General features: G+C 52.5%; 2 protein-coding genes and 1 long non-coding RNA gene across 9 annotated transcripts in view; all 3 read left to right on the top strand.

Annotated features, from left to right (window-relative positions):
• Window positions 1–4,670, top strand: part of Ablim1 (actin binding LIM protein 1) — a 249,892-nt gene extending 245,222 nt beyond the window's left edge. For all 6 annotated transcript variants that reach the window (XM_060391704.1, XM_060391700.1, XM_021630990.2 and 3 more), the window contains one exon: window positions 626–4,670. In XM_060391704.1, the coding sequence (XP_060247687.1) occupies window positions 626–739 (114 nt within the window). In that variant the 3' untranslated portion in view covers window positions 740–4,670. The remainder of the gene's footprint in view (window positions 1–625) is intronic.
• Window positions 4,671–11,094: 6,424 nt separating this feature from the next.
• Window positions 11,095–17,348, top strand: LOC132648354 (uncharacterized). Its single transcript, XR_009586743.1, has 3 exons — window positions 11,095–11,188; window positions 16,057–16,255; window positions 17,004–17,348. It is a non-coding gene; the product is annotated as an uncharacterized LOC132648354 (long non-coding RNA).
• Window positions 17,349–20,158: 2,810 nt separating this feature from the next.
• Window positions 20,159–23,978, top strand: part of Afap1l2 (actin filament associated protein 1 like 2) — an 88,571-nt gene continuing 84,751 nt past the window's right edge. Inside the window, exon 1 of one of the 2 annotated variants that reach the window (XM_060391625.1) lies at window positions 20,159–20,593. In XM_060391625.1, the coding sequence (XP_060247608.1) occupies window positions 20,578–20,593 (16 nt within the window). In that variant the 5' untranslated portion in view covers window positions 20,159–20,577. The remainder of the gene's footprint in view (window positions 20,594–23,978) is intronic. The other variant, XM_021631033.2, reaches the window with a different exon arrangement.

Here is a 23,978-nt window from a genome sequence, read left to right as displayed (position 1 = left end):
CTAGCATCCGTTTGTATCTTCATCTTTTCAATATCCCAAGGACCTAAAGTGATGTCTGTTACATCCAATGCCACAAATCACCTTCCCGTGCGCAATCACCAGCCCAGCACCACAGTGCAACCATGTTGGCAGCAGCCTGCCAGCTGTTTCCTCTGGCGCAGAGCAGTGCACCTGTCTGGGCAAGCCTCAGGGCAGCCGCCTCGCCCTTGGGTCTGACTTGCTCTTCGCGTTGATGTTGGGGTCTCTCAGTTTCTGTGGAGAATAGACCCCAGGACACCCTCCCCTGATGGCAGAGGCTGAAGTGCAGGGAGCAATGGGTATTCACATGTTGGCTCTGCGGCCTCTGCACGCTCTACACACTCTCTGGATGGCACACGGTGCCTGGCACAACCCACTGATGCGTCTGTGGCTGCAGCACTGTGCTGTTGGGAAGAATGACCCAGCAAACAGTCTGTACATGCTGAGGTCAGATGCAGCCTAGGAAGGATGATTTTGCTTATGGATCAATTTGGGGATGCAGAAGCCTGACTGTGGAGGGCTGGCTGCATTCATAAACTGGAGAACACATCTGAAGGTCACTGATGTGGCCATTAGAACTAATGACTTCTTGCTTCTCTCTTCCCAGCGCCACTTAGCCCCAGAAGTATTTTGGGAAATCTTTGGGATGTCCATACAGGAATTTGACAAGTTACCTCTTTGGAGACGCAACGACATGAAGAAAAAAGCTAAGCTCTTCTAACTCCCTCAAGTGAACGGCCATCGGAAAGAGGACTCAGCGGCCGAGCTGCCTAGAACGTTGTGCTAAGGCCCAGAACCGATTAGAGAATTTACTCACCACCGTCTCCCAGGAGCAACACGAGGGCAAATCTGATCTCCATGCCCGCATCCTGGGCCAAGCAACAATGGGATAGGACTTTCTGTGTTCCCAGACTCAGCAGTAATGTCCACGCGTGGCCTGTTCATGTCACTTTGTGTCCACACAGGGTCTTCTTTCTCCATTTCATTTTCCCCTTTAACTGATGTCTAACTGCGTGCTGCCTGTACTGGTGAGAGTCAGCAAGTGCCCTTAGGAAGCCGCACGGGAGAGGGATGACTGGGCGTCCTGAAGAGCAGTCTATTTATTACGTATCACTGTGGCTGAGGAGGCTCCAGGGGCCGCAGCAACCTGGTGGCAGCAGCTCGGCCTTTCCCTGGCAGCCTCCCTCAGGTGTGCCTGGGCTCTGGGGGAATGAATCACCATCAGGGAGCAGGTAGCTCCAAGTGCGTGGCTGAGAACCAGCAAAAATGATTTAAATAAGCACGTGTTCTCTTCCTGTATGCTGGGACCTGGCTGGCCAACTGCTAGGGGGAAAAATTAAAGAGAAAGGAAAAGGAAAAAGGAATGAAGGAAGCCCTCCCTGAATGCTTTTTCTGCTTAGGATGATGTGTTCAATGCTTTCTCCCTACAAACTGACAGGAGCTGGTGTGCTCACCCTTGCAAAGACAGGAAAGGCAAAAAGAGCTTCCAGACTGGTCCAGCTGCTGGTAGGTGATGTTGGTTCATGAGTCATGACTCTCTTAGAGAAAGTCTGTGCCTGGCTGCCGCCACAGGTCTGCCCTCAGGGTCCCCCGCCATCTGTCTGGCTAGGGGTCAGGTCAAGCCCACGCTGGCTTTGTATTTTAAGGGCGTAGACTGAAGGATGGCATGTTCTTCTTCAGATCTACAACCCTGAAGTAGACGGCATCACACAGAGCCCCCGTGGCCTGGTTTAAGTTTCCTTCTTGCCTAGCCTAACATGTATTCAGTGTGTAACTCACCTAGGACGGTTCTATGGGTCTATATGTGCTTTGTAATTTCTGCTTAAATGCTGACCACACTGTGCTGTGGCTTTAAAGGGGCATTTGCACAAGAGCATGTAACCAAAAATCAAGAGTGAGGCTCAGGGGTGCTCAGCATATCCCGGGAGCTGGAGAGACTCACGCTGGGTTCAGACTGTGGACCGCAGAAGTAAGGCCACGCTAGGTCAGGGCTCAGAACTTCTCACAGACCCCTTCCACACCAGTCTCCCAGGCCCGTGTCAGATCTGTCAGGTAACAGGAGGGCTGTCGTGCTGGCCTGGATAGATGGGTCCCACTCCTCGGGAGACAGATTGCAAAAGTGGGTTTCTCCCGCGGCTTCTGGTTTCTCCCCAGGTTTTCATTGTTTGGCCTAGATGCCCTGCCCGGCACTGGCTGCCTCCCAGCACAAGGTCTGTGCCACCTGCTTCTCATGTTACCCTGGCAGCGAGCAGGATGGGGAGAAAGGAACAGTTGGCAGAGCTGGTGGCCTAGTGGAAGGCTTTACGCAGTAGGGAGATAAATGTTATCACTCCCAATTGTGCTGGTGAGAAAAACCAAAGTGTTCAGGAGACAGGTCATTGCTAAGATTCCATGCCTGCTCTCCATACAGTTAATGTGGCTCTGTCTTGACATGGGAAAATTCAGCTGAAATGGAGGACAGTCTTTCTCTTTATGCTGCAGAGGGCCTTGAGTGGGTTAAAGGACATGCCTAGGATTGCAATAATTGAAGAACTGAACTCTTAAATTCTTGCAATAACAAAACTCTGCTTTCTTGACCATTTGAACTCAGTTCTCCATCTAATTTGCAAACAAAGTTTGCATTCCACATCAGTGCAGTAGTTCATTTAAACTGTATCATGCAAAAATGTACTGCTAGGAAACCCTGTAAGGGCCCTGCTGCTCTGGGAGAGGATTGTCCCGCCCAGAACCTCACTCCGTTCCTGGCAGAAGATTCCAGAAGGGCGCACTGATGAAGGGCTGGTTCTAACAGCCAGACCCAGCGTCTGTGACATTAAGGGCTCTACAGGATTGGCACGCCCAGAGCCTGGCATGGGAGAGGTGTGTGCCTCACTTTACCGACCCAGTGGCTGAAAAGCAAAGCAGCTTGCTCCCCGGGGGATTCTGTGGACGGCAGACTTGGTGCGTACATTAAGGGCTCTACTTTTTAGCATTTGACTTCTGTGTGACTTGATACAGATTGCATGGCCTAGAAGAGGCTTCCAGGGCCACCTGGTTGTCTCAGTGCTTCCTTCAAAACCCCTCCTGGAGAGTCCAGGCTCTCGTGTCGTCTTCCTGTGCAACCTATTAGGGATGTGAAAAGCCTTTGAAAACAGCTAGCTCTGCACTTTCATACTCACGTGGAGTTTGTCATGAAATATTTTTAATATCACTCCTTTGACAACTAAATATGAACTGCCTGTTCTCCGGAACCTCAGAGAGAAAAGCTGGAGTAAATAGGAACTAAGGTGCAAAAACAGGGAGGGAGGATAGTTTTCTATCTGTCCTGTCCTCTGTTCTCCCAAGTCCTGATTCTGTTGCCTCCAGCCCGAGCCTCCCCTCTCCCAGGGCACCCGCCTTTGTCATTTCCATCTGTCTTCTGTGGGTCACCTCCACTGTGGGGAGCCTCAGCTGCTGATGTTTCTAAAGCAGGCATCTTTTCTAGTGATTGCTTCCCATGATTCTGTCAAACTTTTGCAAGTTTAAAAGAATTCAAATTAACCTCTTTTGAGTCTTTGTTAAAAAAGAAAATATCTCAAGCAAACTCGAAGTGGCACCCAAGGCGTGTTGCAGGAGCAGGCAGGGCCCCAGGCCATGTGCTCCATGAACTCTGGCTCAGAAAGAATTTCTGGTAACTGTCAATCTGTGCTTTCTGTGCCCACCTCCATTTTGAGTTTCATTCTTTTTCTTCTTTAGAAAAAGCAAGGCTTTATACACTTCAAATTCATTCTTTTGTGCCCCTTTAAGAACTTTGTACCCAGAAAAAGATGGTCGGGGCTTTGGGTTTGCAGTTACGTGTCTTCCGTGGGTAACACACAGGGAACGGCACCCCTCTGCTGGAACAGGACAAATGCCTTCAGCATCTGCAAGATTACTGTTTCCATTTTCTACCCGTGGAGCAGAGGGCGATGGTGACAAATGGATGGGAGATCGCTTCCACTTGCCTGTGTTTAGTGTAAAAGCTCACCAAGGAAGGGACTGCCTCAAGGGGACACTCTCAGCAGCGACTGTGCTCAGCAAAGTCAACAAAGCCAGCCTGTTCTCCCCAGGCTTGATGTCATCGAGTGGCGTCATTACTAATTCTGTCCTGCATCTCCCAAGAGCGGCAGCGAGCCACTTCCCAGGGTGAAAGATGGAAAGACATAAGTCTGCATGTATCATGTTCAGAAAGGTTCTGATGGACATGCAAATATTTTACCTTATGGAAGTGAAGACAGTTGTCCAATGAATTGGTGTTTGGGGGGTGGGGAGGGTTTGTACAGATGTATCTGGTGGTAAATGTAGGCGGTTTCCGTGAGACGCCAAAGCCCCTGAATTGAATCTCTTCTAAGTATGGTCACTGGGATCGATCACCTCATGAAAGGCCTGCCCACCCTCCCTGCCTTCCTTTCCCTTCCCTTGTGATATGAAAGCAAATGTTCAGAAGTCTGTGTGAAGCTGTCTCATGTTCCCTGTGGAATCCAGTCTATGTGTGTCTGCCTGAGCACCCGGTGCTTGGGCGTGGAGGAGGGCTGGACCTGCAGGCCTCACGGAGCTCCCCCAGCTGCCCTGCATCCGGGTTGCAGGCAGCACACAGCACCCTCCTTCACCTCTGTACTCAGCTCCGTGAATAAAGTGACATGCTTCCTCCCTGAGCACCCACAGCGCTGTTTTCTTTCTTGATCTTGTTGGTCTTTCTGAAGGTTCAGCCTATTGTTAAACGTTATCAGCCAGACTTCCAGGAATCCCAGCAAAAAGGCAAACCAGAGATAGAGCTGATTTTTAAAAAATACTTAAATTATTTAAACTGTATATGTGTGCATGTGCACAGGTAAAAGCACGCACAGGTGTATTCTGTGTTAGGTCCTCTGGAGGCAGAGGAACTGGAAGTTGTGAGCTGCCTGCAGTGGGTTCTGGGAACTGAGCTCTTGGCCAACCACTGAGCCATCTCTACATTCTGCCTATATTTTTCCACTGTATTTATCGATGACAAGACATATATCAAGTGAGACAGGCATTTTCCAGGTTTGTCCAGTAATTCAGGCCACTCTGACTAGAGAGATAAATCTTCAGCTGGGGGCACTCGGTGCCAGTGTGCACATGAAAAGCCCTGGGTTCAAGACTCACCCCTCATCATGTCCAGCAGCCGTCTTCTGTTACAGCCAGAACTGAAGTGTGATCGGTCTGTGGCACAGCAGTGGCAGTCTTGTCCTTTGAATAAAATGGAGGATTTACAGATGTTCTGAGCCGCTGTGAGCCTGAACTGCACTGTCACCTAGAACACAGCGTATGTGGGGTCTTCCGACACTCTGCTGTGTTACCAGCCTTTGTGTGAAGATCTAGATTCCAGTTCACTTGCCTTCGCTGTCAGACGCTGAGGCTGAGGCAGGAGCTGTAAGAGCTACGTTTCAGATACCCGCTCTGAACGCAGCCTCTGCCCCACTGTGGCCATCTGCCTTTGCAGGGGTGAGTCATGCTGGCATTTACCCAGACCCTCACCAGGAAGCCTGAGGCAGAAGGTTCACCAGCACATCTGCTTGCTGGTGGCGGAGGCCCTGTGCCGCGGCTACCTGCACCAGTGTCTATCCCTAACCTCACCACCAGGGGTCACCTGTAGCCCTTGTCATGGCCACCTAGTAGTTGAACTTGCTTTGATGAACACAGCGCACATCGCAGCTCACTTCACAGAGAAGGACGTGAAACAGGCCGTGGTTAAAGCAGGCCCACTGCCCTCTCCTTCCATGCTCTGCCTCTGATTTCTACCGTTTCCTCTTCCAGATATACCATGTTGTTCCCCCTGGAGCAGCTTTGCTTCAGGGAGGTGGCCAGCCAGGCAGAGGCCATGGCCACGGTTAACTCTGTAAATTCTCTTTCCCATCCACTCTTAAGTTACTCGAGTACACTTCCCTTGGGCTCCGCCCATCTTAGGAAAGACAATGCCACATTTCCATCCTTGGCACAAGCCTGTCTTGATGGCCAGCCTATCCTACAGTTCTTGGCACACTGACTGGCCCTGGTAAGCCGTGCTTAGCAGCGGTTGCCTCGTTCTCTCAGCTCTGCGCGCATCTGCTTTGTAGCTGAGCTCTAGTGAGCTCTCTGCTGAACGCTAGGCAGGCTAGCTTCTGGTTAGCAGAACTGTCCTAACAGCCCTGTGGGGCTGATCATCATAGCTTCACCATACAGGTTGGACGCCAGAGCTCAGATGTCAAACTAGTAAGCAGCGGCACTGGGCAAACCACATCTGTCCCCTCCAATCCCATGTTGCTTTCTTTCAAGTCTGTGTCCTTAGGGCAGGAACAGTGTCTCATGTAGTATCTCAGGGCTAGTTCCCTTCAATAGCGCGTGAGTCCCATCGATACGCCCGTGGGGCAGCCATGACTGACACTTCAGAAAATTGCTGTTATCAGTTATTCTGGCTCCAGCAGCCTAATTCACTCATCTCCAGAATGGACAAAGCGGTGAGAATCCTGTCAGGATTATGATGGGACGTGCTCAGCAGTGGTGCCACTGCTAGCACACTCACAAGGAGTAACTAGCCACAGGCTCTCCGTGTCTCAGTCTCCCTAGGTATGTTAAAAGTGAAGGCACTCAAAAACATGAGAGCATCGTGGGAAGAGACGGCACTGACGGGGGTCTCTGGCAGGTGTGGATATTGCTAAAATCTTTTCCTAGGGGAGATGCAAAGTCTTCCCCTCCTTCTAAGGTACCAGTGACCAACTGAGTTGTGAGTCCCCCGAGTTCACTCTGGGAAAACAATGAGTTTATTAAGCTTATAGAGCAGTGAGCAGGTTACGGGAAGACCGTGGGTGGCCTTGAAACAGCCACACATGAGGAGGTCTGCACACAGCTTGAATGACCCTCACTTCCCCCCAACTGGTCCCTCCCACCAACATACTCTAGTCTCTTCCTGAGCCTACCTGCAGTTAGGGCAAGATGCACTAACTGGCTGGTAGGAGTGGCTGGCAACTCCCAAGACCTCCGTGCCCCTCCTTCTGTGAGGGCATATGGACAGTCAGTTGCTCAGCTATCAGGGTGAAGTCCTGAAGACGGTGGCCGTGGCCTTGGAGGGTCATCCCAAATACACAATGGGGAAGGTTCAGTCCTTCAATAAATGATCATGTGAGAGTTTTCCTTTCTGGTAGGCTCTTTCCTCCCTCTCATCCATACATGAAGATTCAATCATTAGAGCATGGCCGCGCCCCTTATGCACATCAAGAACAGCAGCCCTCATTCTGTAGCACTTTGAAAGTTCTGGTGACTCACGTAATAAGAACAGGAAGCATTGCGTAGCTGAGTGAGGTGAGCTGCACAGTTCAGCTGCCTGAGTTTCGGTTCTGGCTACACCAATTATTGGCTGCATAGCTAATGAAGATTTGCTTAACTCTGCAAAGCCTCAATTTCCATTTCTATAAAAGAATAATACCCGCTTCAGAGCAGGACAAGACCTGGCAAGATACAAAGTGAGACCTCAGGCACTGGCTTTGCTAGCAGACTGACTGCTGTGTAGTAAAAACTGAGAAACTGAGGACGCACCCAGCCCTGAGCTGTGGTCTTAGGCCAATTCTCATCCTCCCTCTATTTAGAGAAGGAAACAGACCCAGAAAGACTGTCTTATTCGGTATCACTTGATGATTGGCATAGATGCCAAGGCTTTCGGGCCAGCCTCTCCAATCTGAAGCTCTGCCTCCGGGCAGCCCCCCCCCCAGGATGTGCCTGCTGGCAGAAGACTGTGCAAGTGAGAGCTTCCAGAAGTGCTGTTCCCTTCAGGAATGCAAAGGAAGAGCACCCTGGAGATGGTGGCTTCTGAAGACTGCTCCAGTGGCGCCCCCTTCCAAGCAGCTCGTGCCAATGTCTGGAGATCTCCTCAGCTCAAGAAAGCTAGCAGACATGGACCCATGGGGGCTAGGGCTGTGCTCGCAAGACCTGCCCACCATCAAGCTGGGTAAAAGCCCACCGTAGGCAGGGAGGTGCTCGCAAAGTCCCGCCCCTATCTGAGGCGTTATTGGCCATGATGGGTCCTAAGAGGCTACCATGCTCAGGTGGACGGTCCTAACCCTGTGTGCATAGAGGCAAAGCCAAGTGTCCTCAGAGAGCTTAAGAAAAACAAAACAAAACAAAAAAAACAACCCAGCATATGTGAGGGGAAAGTACTGAGGAGGTAGGAGATGGATCTGAGTACGGGGAATGGCAGTAGATTTGATCAGAACAACTAGATGTACGAAATTCTCCAACAGTCTAAAAACAAAATGCTGCCAACCTCCTCAGCCCCTCCTGCCCACTGCTGGACAGGGCTCCTTTCCCCCACCCCTCCCAGAGCCAGACAGCCTCGCCTGGGTGTGGCCACCACCCTGCTCTGCTGGATATGGCCATTGTGGACTAGGAAGCAACAAGGAAGGGTGGGGACTGGGGCTGGCAGCCTGTGAAAGCCCAGGGTGGCTGAGTGGTGACCAGAACCTCAGAACCCCAGGTTGAGATCCGCACCCTAACTGCCCATCTCCCCATCTGAGGCCCAGCCTCTTCAGCGACAGAAGTCAGGGTGCACCAGAGCTAGTCAGAGACAGGAGGGAGGTGTCCTATGACCACATTTATTTTCCTTTCCACTCTCAACTGGATAAAAATGCTCTCCAGAGTGTGCCATTGTTCCTAACACAATAGCAGGCCCCAGAGAGGGTTTTCTGTATTTATTTGTGCTGTCCCCTGCTGTGGCATAACCCCCCCCACCTCCTCTTTGCTCAGCGATTCCCATCAATAAAAAGACAATCTGGCTTGGGAACCCCTCCCCTCCAAAATAGGGGCTGGTCCTCTTGAGCCCAGCAGGGTGTGGGTGTGTCCCTCCCACAACACTCCGATTGTCTCTGGTGGCTGTACAAAGCCTTCCAGAAGCTTCCAGATCTGCTGAGACTCAAACTCAAGGCGTGAAGGATCCTGAATCTTGTGATCTGAAGTTGGATGACATCAGCAGGCAACATTTTATTTTGGGGGTGGGGGGGTTGGTTTACAGAGCACTGGCCTGCTAAACTGGATCCTCTGTGTGGATTGTTCAGTCAGTCTGAGAAGGGTAAACCAGGGCTGAGGCATGCTCGCTGGCTGGGCAGTGGGATTTTAGCCCCTTTTATCAGTCTGAATAGCATGTTTGTTTGTTTTACTGTGTTTCACTGTATAACCATAGCTGATCTGGAACTTGCTAAGTAGCCAAGGTTAGCCTTGAACTCAGAGATTCACCTGTCTCTGCTTCCTGAGTGTTGAGATTAAAGGCTTAAAACATGTCAGTTCAAGACAGCCACAGCTTTCTGGGATCCCTAGGATTAAGCACCTGGTTTCCAAAGGACTGACAGAAGGAGAGTGTGTCCAGAGACAAACGGCAGCAAGGTGGAGCCTGGCCGGAAAAAACACTTTGATCTACACGGGGCCCAGCTGGCAGAGAAAACTTGGGTTCTTTCGCTCCTGTCACTGTCCTGAAGCACGCTTCTTAGTGAAGAGTATAAGAGTTCACTAGATAAGCAGGCTTCAGGCAGTGCTTTCACTCACATGGCTTCCACTGTGTCACTGGTGCGGCTAGCTTCAGCTGCCAACTTGCCAAACTGGGAATGGGGAACTTCAACCCCATCAGCAGTTCTGCATCCACCTCCCTGTGGCAGCTGCAGGCAGGGTGGTGGATGGGGCGGCTGAGGCCAAAGCCTCCTCCTCTTTACTGCAGATGGCATGTGTGTGGATGGATAGAAGAGTGAAACTACAGGGAAAGCATCTCTGACAGACTGACCTTAGCAACACTAGCCCCCTCTGGCTCTGTGGGATGCCCTGTCCATCCTTAGGATCCATGGACTACCTCTCTATCTATGCTTCTTTCTGCCTGAGGCACCAAGGTTTAAAAAGCATATCTTGAAAGCACTTCAGGTAGCCAGAGGTGACATCCAAGAACCAGGGCCTCTAGTAGATGAAAGAGGCCCAGGTGTGGCTGGGATTGTTTCTTTCCAGGTGGGCAGTGTCCAGAAACATAACTAAGTGGGGAGTGCACTCCTGGCCAAGGCCAAGGGCATGGAGTTCAGCCCTGACAGCACAAACAGCTCTGTGAGCTCTCCGCTCTGTCCTCGAGCTCTTTAGTCCACTCTGTCCATGACTGGGGCTGTGCAAATGAGTTGATTGCCACCTGTGTGTGCTCAGGATGGAGAGTGAGCTACGAGACGTTTGTTTTATTTTTTCTCATATTATTATTATTATTAATTACACTTTATTCATTTTGTATCCCCCCATAAGCCCCTCCCTCCTCCCCTCCCGGTCCCACCCCCCCCCTTTCTGCATGCATGCCCCCCCCCAAGTCCACTGATAGGGGAGGTTCTCCTCTCCTTCTTTCTGATCTTAGACTATCAGTTCTCATCAGAAGTGGCTGCATTGTCATCTTCTGTGGCCTGGTAAGGCTGCTGCCCCCTCAGGGGGAGGTGGTCAAAGAGCAGGCCAATCAGATTATGTCAGAGGCAGTCCCTCTTCCCATTACTATGTAACCCACCTGGACACTGAACTGCCATGGATTACATCTGCGCAGGGGTTCTAGGTTATCTCCATGCATGGTACTTGGTTGGAGTATGAGTCTCTGGGAAGACCCCTGTGTTCAAATTTTCTTGTTCTGTTGCCCTCCTTGTGGAGCTCCTGTCCTCTCCAGCTCTGGAATTTTATGTAAGAAGTGGGAAATAGCAAGAGCTGAAGAAACGTTTTTATAGTGTGTGGGAAACCAGCGTGACTTCAGATGGGAACGGTTTGCCTTCTGGTAGTTCTCAGGGGCTCCTTGCTGTTGGCACCCTTAGGTGTTTGCCCATCTCCTTTTCCCTTGCACAGCGTCAGGGGGAAGCCTGACCCAGGACTTGAAATCCAGGAGGACACTGCGATAGACAGAGTCAAGCTTGAGATCGGGGACTCCTTGTTCTTAGTCTGCTCTGGGTGTGTTCCAGCAGCACGGGACCAGCTCACCAGCACAGCTCACACTCCTGTGAGTGCTCAGCCCACGCACGCCATGCCGAAGCCTCCCTGCCCCTGTCCTGGGAGTCCCCACATGTCAAGGAGATCACTGTTCTGTTTCTTTAAGGAAGACATCATCCTGTTACACACATCATTAGCAACAGGCCTCTGATTCTAACCCGGACACTGTGCCTTCACCACCTGAGGCCGTATCTGAACCAAGGTCTGAGCCCTGCTGGGGAAAACCTTTCTTCTGGCTTACCTGGGTTGTCTCACCTTTGCACCCCCTGGGAGGAGTCACGCCTGCCAGCTAGACCGTAGATTCTCAGTGTTGGAAAGGTGTGCACATTCGTGTGTGTGCCCGTGGGGAGGCCAGGGCGTCTTTTAATCCTTCTCCACATCGTTGTTATTGTTTTTATTTGGTGGGAATGAGTGTTTTGTTTGCATGTATGCAAGCACACATGTGCATGCTTGGTGCCTGCAGAGGGGCGTGGCTCCTCTGAAACTGGAGTTAAAGGTAGCTGTAAGCCATCTCGTGGGCACTGGGAGGTCCTCTGAAGTGCAGTAACTGCCTTTAACCATCTTGCTTTTTCTCATGAAACCTGAAGCTCCCCAACTCAGCTGGACTGGCTAGGCTGCAGGCCGAAAGGATCCCAGGGCTGGGTTACAGGTGTGTGCTACCCTCCTCAGCCTTTTCACGTATTCTAGAGATCCAAACTCAGGTCCTTGTGCTTGTACAAGCACTTTGCCAGCTGAGCTAGTTCCCCAGCACCGGAGCCCACCGTGTCAGTGCCCCTGGTTGTTTGAACGAGGCAGTGATACCTGAGTGAGACAGGACTGGATTCCGTGGTGCCGCCCAAGCTGAGTGTGCCCATGGCTGTGTTCTCCGAACTGAGTGACTCGCTTTAACTATCTCTTATGCTGCTCACACGCACTAGTGAAGAAAATGCGGTTTCTTGCTATTTGAGACTTTCTCCTTGGCTTTGAGCCCCAACCGTGAACCCTTCTGCTGGAAGCTCATCCACACGCATTCCTTGAATGATACAGAAGAGTCGATCTGAGTGACAGACAGGACCCCGCACACTGTCTTTGGAAGATTCCCACTTATATCCTCTTGGTTGTTTCTGCCAGAAGCAAGTGCGGCTGCCTGAGGCTGTGTCCAACAGGAAGTTAGGAAACTGCTCCTCCATTCCCCTCTCCACTCCCCATTTTCCTGCTCATGAAAGAAAAACAAATATACCCGATCTAACTCTTGGTGATGTAGTGCCACAGAAACTCAGGGATGGGTGTAACCCCTGGTTACAATCCTTAAGGATTTTGTTCTGGACTTTTCTAGCATGACACTTACAGACATTCTCGCATCGGCCCTGTGAGATGATGAGATAGTGTGCAGCCTTCAGCGGAGAGAAGAAAGCAGCATTTCCATGTTGGCTAACTAGGGGAAAGGGCAGTTTATACACAACTTGGCCCCTAAATAGCAGTTCAGTCACAGCATCTCCCCCTTGGGAGCTTGTCAGAAATGCAGAGTCTCTGTCCAATCCTAGACTAGCTGGATCAGGGTCTGCACTTCAGCGTGGTCCCAGATGGTGGCTGTAAGCGCTAAGGTTGAGAAACTCTGCCTTGGCAGCTCACTGTTTTCTGCAAATCCCTTGAAGGGCTTCAGGCACCCAACAGAACTCCTGGTGCTGCACTTAGCTGGGGGCAGAGGGTGGGAGCTGAGAGGCGGGTCAGTGGCAGTGGGGTGACTGAATGCAGGGCCCCAAGAATCCAGTGCTCTCCACTAGCCAGGATTTTTGCAAGTAAGATCCTTGTTGGTGAGAGAACAAGAAGCCTGGGTTTTCCCCACCAAACAAGCTGTCTTCGCCAGCATTCTAGTGCTGTGAGAGACACCATGCCACAGCAACTCCTATTTACTAAAGAAAGCATTTAATTGGAGTTTGCTTCATTATCATCAAGCCTGGGAGCATGGCGGCACCCAGGCAGACGTGGTGCTGGAGAAGGAGCTGAGAGTTCTATGTCCGGAGCAGCAGGAGGGGAGAGACACTGGGCTCAGCTGGAAATTCTGAAACCTCAAAGCCCACCCCAGGACAAACTTCCTCCAGCAAGGCCACACCTCCTCATCCCTCTCAAGTAGGGCCACTCCTGATGACCAAGCAGCCAGATACCTGAGTCTCTGGGGGCCAGTCCTGTCAAACCACCCAGGTGTTGGCTCTTACTGTGTCCTCACACAGGTGGAACGCATGCTTGCTTTCAGCGATCTCAGAATTAAGGCAGCTAATACCTGCTGTAAACTGAGGTACCAACACTTTCTGGGGATTCACCATGAAATCCTTACCACAGATCAGGAGCTGGATTTCATTTTATTTCCATCCCAGTAGGGAAATAGAGAAATGTCAAGTCATTCAAGGTCACCGCACAGCTAGAAAAAGGCAGAAGGAAGACTTTGATCTAAACCCCCAGCCTGTGAGCCAGCATTTGCCAGTGTTTTGTCTGTCACTGCCTCCTCTCAGGGGCCCTGTCATATCTTTTACGCTAAATGTGCCTCCACGGAATGCTAATGCCATGTACGCATTCTGTGTCTTTACATAACATAATACTTCATTACCTTTCCTCAAGACCCTTTCCTTCTTCCTTCCTTCCTTCCTTCCTTCCTTCCTTCCTTCCTTCCTTCTTTCTTTTCTTCTTTCTCTTTCCTTCTTTCTTTCTTTCTTTCTTTCTTTCTTTTTCTTTCCTTCCTTCCTTTCTTCCTTCTTTCTTTTTTTAAGACAGGATGTCACTCTGTAGCCCAGGCTGGCCTTGAAATCTCAAGTGCTGGGAATTACAAGCATATGCCACCACGCCCAAACATGCTCCAATGTCTGTTCTCTTGGAGACACAGTTGCTTCAAGAAGCAGCTCAGCTGTTTATTCCCTCACTCTACAAATGTGCTGTGGGTACTGCTGTGTGGCGGGCTGCAGTCGGTGGGGAGCCTGGTACTGGGGCTCTAGAAAGATGGCCTCTAAGCAGGACAGGAGCCACAGACTTGGCCAGATATGGTATCCTCTCCGCCAGCCATGGAGAGAGCTAGAACCTTGGGACTCGGTTCTGCGCCGCGGCGGGGAATCACTGGTCCAGAGCCTGGCCCTGCTCCTGCCGTACTGCTCATGTGCCTGGGGAGCTCTTTCCTACGTGATGGTGTGAGCTAGCTCAGCACCTTTGCAAAGGTCGCATGCTGAGAGTCTGAGGGCAGCAGCGGTGAGCAGTGAGCAGCTCCTAGGCTAGGGCAGAGCTGCAAAGATGCATGGCTGCAGCCACCCGTCCGCTCCCCCAGCTCCTCTCTGCTCCTCCAGAGGGCTCCATGCTAGGAGGGGTCCACACTGGCCCACCTTTTTTCTCAGATTTTAATACATCTTGTTTTTGTAAAATTTGGGCTGGTTGGTGAAGCAGTATTTTCCCACCTTTATTTCTGAGACTATCAATGACTTTAGGGAGCAGGTGACTTGAAATCCCACCTCATCCATGCATCTAACCAAGGCAGACAGGGGTCGAAAGGAGTTTACCCAGGAGCTGGGAGAAGCAGGAGCCAGGTCCAGGCCTACACACTCAGAGAGTGGTGTCCTGAAGTCCCACAGGGAGACTCTCGGAAGCGTGGTCACGCTAAATGCGGGAGGACTAAGGGAGCCGCACTGACTGTCCCGGCTTGGCAGGCAGCCCCGGAGGCCTGGGTGTGCCACACTGGGCTGGCAGCCGGCGCTGGGGAAGCCCTGCTGTGGAGCGGCGGGTGAGTCAGTGTGAGGACTGCAGGCTTGTGGCAAGACTGTGAGCCAACAGCAGACCCATAAACCCAACTGCCAGGGCCTCTGCGGTTTCTGTTCCCATGACCCCGCAGCCTGTTTGGAGGAGTAGAGCTAAAATGATGGCCTTCGCTTTCTACCACTGAAAGATGAATCTTGACTGAGCCTGTCAGGGTATCAAAGGCCTTTCCATCTTCAGCTGCTTTAGAAGTGCTTGGAAGCCTTGAGGGAGAGGAAAGACAGTGGGCAGGATCTGGAAGGGTCAGAGCTCTGGGCTCAGCAGGCTGGGAAGGTGGTGCTTGGCCACTGAGGGAGCTTCTCACACGAAGGAAGAAGGTCTCTTCGCTGCCTCCCTATCTGACCTGTGGTTGCCAGGGCTGCACTGCCTGCTCTTCTGCCAGATATTCATATGGGAAAAGGTGATCCTGGCAGTCCCAGGGAGGAGGAGGACAAAGAGGAGGAGCAAGTGGCGGCCACAGTGGCAGCAACAGAGAGGAAGCAGATGGGTGCCGGGACCCTCGAACAGGCACTAAAAGCTTCTGGGTTCTTGCAAACGTAAAGTCAGGGCTCATGGGCAGTTCTGTCATTGGTCCCAAGCCTTCAAGCATCCGGGAAATTTCTCAGCGAGGAACTCACAGCAGAGAAGGGAAGCCAAAAGCACACAGGTGGGTGGGACAGTGCTGGGGAATGACAGAGGGGACACACAGACAGAAAAGCCCCTGTGGAATAGTCGAGAGCCTCTGGGCTGGGTGGGCTGAGTGACGAGGAGTTTGTCCTCACACCCTCCCGGCTCATAGTGCTGGAGAGAAGGCCCTAGTGGCTCCTGCTGACTAGAGTAGCTGCAGACAGGACCGAGTGGGGCCTTCTTGGAGTTGTGAGCTCTGTGAGTAGTGTGAGGTAGGGACAAACTCTCCAAGCGCCACTCCCCAAACCGACACCAGCAGCTCCTGGGTCCCGAGCTGCCTGGATCCACGGTAAACATGGAGTGCCCCATCCACATAAGCACAGTCATGACCAGAGGAAGTTTCCTGAACTGAAGTTTTTAACGGGACAGCTGGGAGCCACCGCCCTCACCCCAGTTCCTCGGTCTGCGACATCACTTCTTTAGTCACAACTGAGGAGAGGTGGAGGTGACTTCCCTGTGAGGCCCACAGCCCGGCCTGGATTGGTCTGTCCTCATTAAGTCACCAGCCGTAACTGACAGAACGGAACTCACAGGTTGCTGGGAGCCCTCCTCCACCCTCCCTCGTTTCGTCCCCCCCTTCTCTACTCTCTTTCGGGCTTTGCTTGTTTACTGTGAATCGGATATTTGTTTTAGAATGCATCAGGCTGCCTAAGAGGTTCCATCTGCGCAGTGACTACAGCCTGCTCCTTACCTCAAGCCCAGGCCTCAGTTTCTCCAAGTGTAACACTGTACGGTGTGGACCTGCCAGCCTTCCATACAGCCTGATATAAAGAATGTCGCTTCGTCAACTGTCCAGAGTCAAGAAATGCCCATGTGAACTGCACAGTCCTGAGTAAGGAACGGCGTGAGTGAGTGGTGTGGTCGTGTGCATGGAGTTCAGAGGGAACCGAGGCCTTGTCTGACACAGGCTCTTTCTGCTGAGGGCCTGTGCCACAGCGTCCGGCCCTCCGGCTTCCGGGGACTCTCAAGTCTTGCTGCCAGTCTTACTGTAGGGGCACTGTGATGTCACAAGTGTGTTCCCAGCCTCCATTTATGGATTCTGGGAATGTGAGCTCACGCCCTCATGCTTGAGCAGCCAGTGTCCTGCTCACTGAGCCACCTCCCCCATCTAATGAAACAAACTTTTTAAAAAGTATTCATTCATTCTTCCAAGTCTTATTTCAAATGCTACACTCTCCAAAAGTCTTTAGACCCCACCCCCCACTCCCGCACCCCACCAGACAGGAACCTTCCTGTCTCACTCAAGTGAACCAGAAAAGACATTTTGTGGGTTTTATTTTTCCTCCTATGAGGGACTAAAACCTAAATATCCATTCATTTATTCATTGTTTCGGTTGTTTATGAACTCTGTGCTGAGGGCCCGGTCCCAGCTGGTGCAGCCAGTCACTGACAGGTGATTGGATCATGAAGGACAGACACCCCACCCCACAGCATCATAGCACGATCGCGTTCCCTCACAGAATCATAACACACTGTGGAGATGGTGGAAGGGCCTCCTGGGAAGAAGCAGTGTGTTTCCACGCGCCCTGGAGGCACACACCTTGTCCCTGTCCCCTTCCTTGTGTCTCTCTGCCTCTCAGGTGCAGCAAAGCCAGTGGCTCTGTCCCAGCATGCCCTTCAGCTCTGACATTTGGGCTTCACCGACCAGGTGCATGGACTGTCGTCACCGAAACCCCGAGTCAGGGAAAGCTCTCCTTTAAACTGTTTCCTGGAATTCGTGACAGCTGTGGAAAACCAGCACCTCATTTGTAGTGAGACTGGAGCATGTGCTGGCAGCCACGCTCAGCACAGCAGCCGGGAGAGACAGCTCTGCGGTTAAAAGCACCTGCTGCGTTCCCAGCACCGTGTCAAGGGGTCCCCAACAGCCTGCAACGGCAGCTTCAGGGATCTGAGCCCTGCTTCTGGCCTGCAGAGGTGTCTGTGTGGACACGAACATACACATACATAAAATAATAAAATATCTTTTTCATATGTGGGAGATTTTACAGTGAATGGGGTCACCCCTTGGAAGGATGACAGAGGACGGGATGGCGGGAGGCAGAGCAGGGACTCCAATGGAGGCTTTTAAGGTTTTTGTTTTAATCTTTAAAATTTTCCATCTCTGTGTGTGTGTGTGTATGTGTGTGTGTGTGCCTGCATGTATATCTGTGCACCACTCGCATGCCTGGTGCCTACAGGAGCCGGAAGAGGGCATCAGATCTGCTGGAGTTGGTTACAGATGGAGTTGGTTACAGCTGCCTGTGGATGCTGGGAATTGAACCTGGCACTCTGCATCTTTCCAGCCCCAAGGGTGGTGGTTCTGAGCTGGTGTGAAAGAAAGAGTAGAGAACAGTGGCAGGGGCGACGAAATGCAGCCTGGGGGAGAAAGCCACCACAGAGGCCCTAGCAGCTGCCTGGCCCTGCCCACCTGCCCATGGCCAAGGTACTTCCCATCTACACCAAAAACAGGGAGGAAGGAATGTGTGCCTGTTGGGCCGTGCACATTAGGAGGGGACAGTTTGTAAAGCACACTTCCTCTGGACACCCCTCCTGGTCCCTCAGTTGTCCCTTTGTGTTTTGAAAAAAAGAATGCTCCCGGCTGTGTATGGTGCTGTAGTGCTTGGGAGGCATAGACAGCAGGATCAGGAGTTAGGGCCATCCTTGGCTACACAGTAAGTACCGGACCAGCCTGGTCACATGAGACTGGGTCTCAAACACAAGACAAACAAACAATACCGCTGCTGCTAATACTTGGCTTCGCACTCAGCAGAGTACTCCCTCGCTTTGGTTTCGTTTTTAACAGTTTTATTTTTCTCTAGTCAGTCGGGATCTGAAAATATTAGATGGAAAATTCCAGAAATAAGCAATTCTTTGGTTCAAGAAATCCTGCCATTCTGAGTCGCATGATGAAGACTCACGGTGGGATCCTGCCCCGCTCTGCGCCTGTATGTCCTCTTTTTCCAGTGTGCTCATGGCCTGTTTGCCATAGTTGGCTTGGCTAGCACACTGGGTATCAGTGCCGTTTGATACAGGATTCGGCACTGCTCTTGGTTTCAGGTGTCTGACAGAAACTCAGTGACTTTTCCTTTTTTGGAAGTTCCAAAGTTGCCAAGGGCAGAGGTGAGGACAAGGAGGCCTGCCTGAAATTCCTGTTGGTGGTTCTGCCCTTTCAGCTTTGTTCTGAAACGGGGTTGAGAATTACAGCTTTAGAGTGACTTGAACCACATGTCTAATTTTTGTGTGTGTCTGGAGAGGGTGCAGGCAAGCCGTAACCAGTTTAGAGACAAGAAGGGGTTAAGGAAGTTGGCAGGACACGGAGGAGCCTGGCTGGCCTGGAAGGGGTGCCATGCTTTCCCACTAGGCACAAAGAGGGTCTCAGAGGATTTCATGGGGAGAGCACTGTCCAGTTAATGTCACAGGAAAGCCTGAACTGAAGGGTGTGAGGGGAACAAGATTTAGAATCAGGAAACCTGGGTTTTGCCCGGTTTGTGTCCTAGCTCTGGAAGTCCCCCCACCCCTGCCCCTGGGTTCTCTCATTTGTAGAGTGGAGGAGACCTTTTAGCCTGTGCCAGGCCTCCTTCAACCTCCAGTGAGAAGGTTAGCTCAAATAAGCCCTGCTGAGTAGGGTGGGCTTGCTCACCAGGCGGGGGCCAGCAGTGGCCAGTGACCAGAGAATCCCAGAGCACCAGTGAGTGTCTGAAAGCGCCACAGAACAGAGGGTTTGAGCCATGCTGGGCCATTGCACAAGGAAGAAAGGAAGGGGGGTGAGTGAGAAGGAGGACACGAAAGGGCAGAAACATACCATGTCCTGCCATCGCCACCAACTCTGTGTGTGCGTGTGCGTGTGCATGTGTGTTCATGTGCGTGTGCGTGTGCATGTGTGTTCATGTGCATGTAGCACGTGCAGGTCTCTGCTCTACACACATACACTTGGAACTAGGCAGCCCTGGGGGTCCTCCCAGCGCTGTGCTTTTCAAGCCATGTGACTTCCGGCTAGCCCCCCACCTCACCCCTGAAAACATGTTTCTCCTACTAGAGGAGAGAGACAGAGACCTACTCCAAGGCTCCTGGCTGTGAGGAGGGTCTGTCTGTGGGGGCTGTGGCAGTGACTGGGAAAGCCTTTGCGAGGATTGCTGGGCACGAGGTCTCCAGACGCCAGCGCTGACTCTGCTGCTGGCGGGGGTGGGGGTGGGGGGCATGAAGAAGCCTCTCCGAAAACAACAGCTCTTCCCTAAGTGTTTCTTCCAGGAAGCCGGGAGATTCAAGAAACAAGCATCTGGCACATAGCACGGTTTCAAAAGCGAAAACCCAAAAGAGTAAAAGAAAACGCGGGCCTTTCGGGAGGATTTGGACATTTGGAAGGACTGAAGGAAGGACTGAAGGGGTGGCAGAGAAAGCGTAGGATGAAAATGCGTTCCTCGGTGGTGTTGGTAAAGCTGAGAATAGATGGCACGTCAGGACAGGTGCCGTCTTTTCTGGAAGTCCAAGTCCTCCCCAAGAAAGCCCAGGCTACAGGCGCCCCCAAAACCTGCGACAGGGAGCAGGATGAGTAGATGTGTTCCTGTGCCCTGTAGGGCACCCGATTCACAGGTGCCAGGCGGTGGACTGAGAGCTGGCGCGGGGTGAGGCTGTGTATGCGCTCAGGCGGGGCCAGGACACGGGCACACTGCCGTGACGGGTCAGCAGGAGGCGCTCTAGGCCCATCTCCTCCTCCCCGCCGGCCCTCAGTCTCCTCCTCCCGGCATTGGGTTCGCAGCCCCGGCTCTTGACAAAACAGAGCTCGGTGGAGACCTGCCGGAGCCCGTTGGTCCCGAGCCTGCCCAGGCTTTGAGGACGTCCCAGCCTTTCTCCTTGGCGCCGCCGGCCTCGGGAGGACCTGGAGGAAGGGCTCTGCGGCCGGGGCTGGGAGCCCAGCGCGGGGTGCGTCGGGACGGGAGCGTCGGCTGTCCCGACCCGCCGCGGACATCCCCGGCGGGGTCCGGGGCGGCTCGCCCGGGCGGAGAGCAGCTCGGAGGGCGAGGGGCGCGGCGGCCACTCCGGGAGGTCGGGCGGCTAGCGTGACCTCACTGGGAGGGGCCAGCGCGCAGCGGGGCCGGAGCCCAGCGCCGGGAGCCCAGCGCCGGGAGCGCAGCGCCCGCGGACCGCAGCGCCGGGAGCACGCCGAGCTCGCTCGGGATGGAGCGCTACAAAGGTGAGGGCTGGGCGCACCGACTTGCTCCGGGGAAGGATGATGGGGCTTGTCGCCCGGACTCGGGTGGCTAGAATCAGCTGTCTACGCCCAAGGGACCGCAGCCCGAGAGGTGGACACGGACAGGGCGGTGGGCTCCTGGGCGTAGAACACGGCGCGCTTAGATATTCCTGGGTCCCTAGGGTAGGGGTCTCTGCCTGGAGGTCAGGGTGAGGCTTCTCCCGTGTTGGAGAACCGAGGGTATGTCCGGAGTCATCGTCACCCCCCCCCCCCCCAGTTTACCTCCGGGGAAAAGATGTGTACACTCGGGGGGGGGGGTGCCCAAGTAAGGCCTCAGTGGGCTGCTGGGGCAAAGGGGCGAGTTGTAGGGTCCTTTCGGCGGGTGCCGCCTTGCTGAGGGGCTTCTTTCAGGATCCTGGGAGACTTGTTCGGCGGCGGAAAGGAAAACTTTTAAGGTGGCGGGGTGGCGGGCTGTTCTGTTCCTGACTAGGTTCGGCTCTCCCCCGCTCGGTAACAGCCTCTGCGTGCCCTCTGAGGACCATGCACCCCCAAGCTGGGTGGGGTGTGGGTTGGGAGCCCGCGGGCTGCCCGGCAGGTGGAGTGCCTGTAGGCGTCCTGGCAGCGGAGCGAGCTTGCATTTGGCTCTGGCCAGGGACCTTGGCCAAACTCTGGTGGGCGGGCCGGCCCGGATCTGCCCGGAGGGCTTAGGACGCCCAGGGCTGCAGTCCAGAAGCCTCGGATAGAAGGTCCTTTGAAAGGGGGGTTCAAGGGGCTGCCCCTAAAGCGGATATTTCGGTGTGCCCACATGCTTTCCTCTGGGAAAAGCCTCTTGCACTCACTTCTTTCCAGGGGTTAGAGTAAATCTAAATGGACTAAATCTGCGAGAGGAAATTCTGCTTCTGTGTTTATTTTCCCCTGGGAGGGTAATTAGGCGAACGCTCAGATCTCAAGGAATCTCGCCCTCCCGCCGAGGTTTCTTATTTATGGAACTCATATGAGGGACCTGTGTGGACAGGCTTTCGTCCCCTAAACTAACGTCTTTTGACTCTCCTTTTGCGTTTTCATCTCCTCAGGATCATTAGTGACTAGTGAGGCTCACCTGTAAATGGTCTAGGCTCTTCGGTCAGTGGGGTGGGGGAAATCGCTGAGCAAACGTGGGCTTCTTTCAGTGACCTTTCACTGGAGCCTCTCTCCCATGTCTAACCGAGCAATCTTACCTAAGCTCTTATGGAATCTGGTCAGTTTCGCGCGGGAAAGCGTCAAACACGGGCGGCCACAGCCCCTCTCTTGGTAAAATGGCAAGGTGCCGCCCCACCCTGGGCCTCCGCCCTTCCAGGGGGCGTGGATGGAGGCCTGGGTGCCTCCTCGCTGGAAATACCAACCTCCAAGCTCCCTTCAGCTCTCGGATTGTGAAGCTGAAGCAGATGTTGGCCCCAAATTGAGAATCCAAGTTGCAAGCTTCTTTGTTCAAGCAGCAAACTGGTTCAAGTTCGAGACCAGGCAACAGGGGGTGGCTGTGCGCCCAGGTTACTGCCCAGGTTGTTGTGTGGTTTCCGAATTGGCCTTTGACAGGACAGAATCTGCCAGTTTATCTTTCTCCTCTGGGAGCCGAAAATCTCGTTCTCCACCAGGATCAGTTAGGGGCTTCCGGCTGACTGAAGGGAACTGGGTTTCAGGTCAGAGGGTTTATGTTTCCGGAACAGACTACCTGGATTGCAAAAGAGAATCAAGGCATCTTCTTCAGTTTGATTCTGGGGAAGCATGATTTCAAATCTCACTGATGTCATGCTGCCAATATCTGCTAATTTTTCTGGGAAGAATGTGGGGATCTTCTTGCCCTGGGGGAGTGAGTTACGTTTTCTGTTCTCAGGAGAGATGGATGGTCATGCTTTGGGAACTCAATGAATGCAAACTCTTGTCTGTGCAAACTGAGTGCTAAGCTCCATGGCCCATACACCAGGAATCTGGCTGAGCCAGGCCACCCTTGCTTGTCAGAGACTGGGGCCATTATGTTTTTTTGTAAGGTTTTGGGGTGTAGCTCATTGGTAGCTTACCTGTCCTGTGCTAAATCCTGGATTTGATTACACACACACACACACACACACACACACACACACACGTTGCAGAATAAGTAGGTTTAAATGATAAAATTTATCCAGGCTCTTGGAACTTAGTTGTAAAACTGACCAAAGAAAGCGCTCATGGCATCTGACAATTCTTTAAATTTAAAATACTTTCACATTCTCAGTTTTAAGCTCTTTCTCACATAGGTAGAACTGCCCATTATTGCCTTCCGAATCTAAAACTTTCCTCTAATTTGAAAGGCTTAGAAAGCTGTCATGGTGGGACAAAAAAAAAAAAAAAAAAAAAAGTTTCCATGTCCATAGGCTCACTGTGTACTGTGCAGCCTCCGTGTAGCAGCTGTGTTTTTAGCTCTGGGCTAATTGTCTGGAGGGAGCTTGAGGACAGCTGAACATCCAACACTGAGAATCTTCCAGGCCTTCCTTCCTTTTCAACGCCCTTTGCTAGATCATCATGGTTCTCCAGCAGAAACAAGGGCTGTGGGAGTGTGTGTGGGTTCCTTTCCAGAGGGACGGGGCTTTCCTGAAATTGCTGTCAAGTGCTGGTAAAGTTGCTGTGCCTTGCATGAGAATCTCTTTGCCATTGTATATGCAGTAAGAATCCTACAACTGTCGGGGATTCAGTGCCAAGCCCTACAGGGCGTCTTGAAAAGATTCCCATCCTTGAGTGTTTGTGTATTTACGGTTTTCCAAAGAGCATCTGTATCACTGTGCATGCTTGTGTTCCTGTGTGTGTGTGTGCGTGTGTGTGCTTGTGTGTGTGTGCGCGCGCGCGCAGCCTATTGGCTGACCTCATCCCATGCAGTCAAGGATCCTGGTTCCTATTGCTGTCCCAGCTGGAGAGTGGGTCCAGGGCCAAATGTGATTGACCTACTATCTGCAGATTGCACTTGGAACATCATGCCGAAGCTTCCCGAAGTTGCATCACACTTGGATTCTAGCTAGCCTGGCTGAGATATACACACTTCATTTTAGACAGGAGCCGTGGGCTGTGGGGTGACGCCTTCTCCTGTAGCCTTTGGTTTTCAAGTCTGATCACCTTTATGACACAGGAGGGAGAGGAAAGCTGTGAAATTCTGTCCAGAAAGCAATGTGATCAGAGCGTGTTGGGGACTCTTGTGAGCTGAGGTCAAGGAAGGTCTGAAAAGAAAAATAAGTAGTTAAGAGCTATAAAGCAGGTAGATAACAGTGCCACCTCAGGAATTATTTCTCTCCATGAGTAAGAGCTGAGCCTTCTCCCTGCTGGTGTTTGACGCTGAAGCAGGGCTCCTTAACCCCAGCTGTACATGGAGCCAAGTATGCATGTG

The sequence above is a fragment of the Meriones unguiculatus genome, chromosome 1, assembly GCF_030254825.1.
Source record: "Meriones unguiculatus strain TT.TT164.6M chromosome 1, Bangor_MerUng_6.1, whole genome shotgun sequence".
NCBI lineage: Eukaryota > Metazoa > Chordata > Mammalia > Rodentia > Muridae > Meriones > Meriones unguiculatus.
The sequence above is the reverse complement of the archived record's forward strand: the minus strand, read 5'-3'. Positions and strand labels throughout refer to the sequence as shown.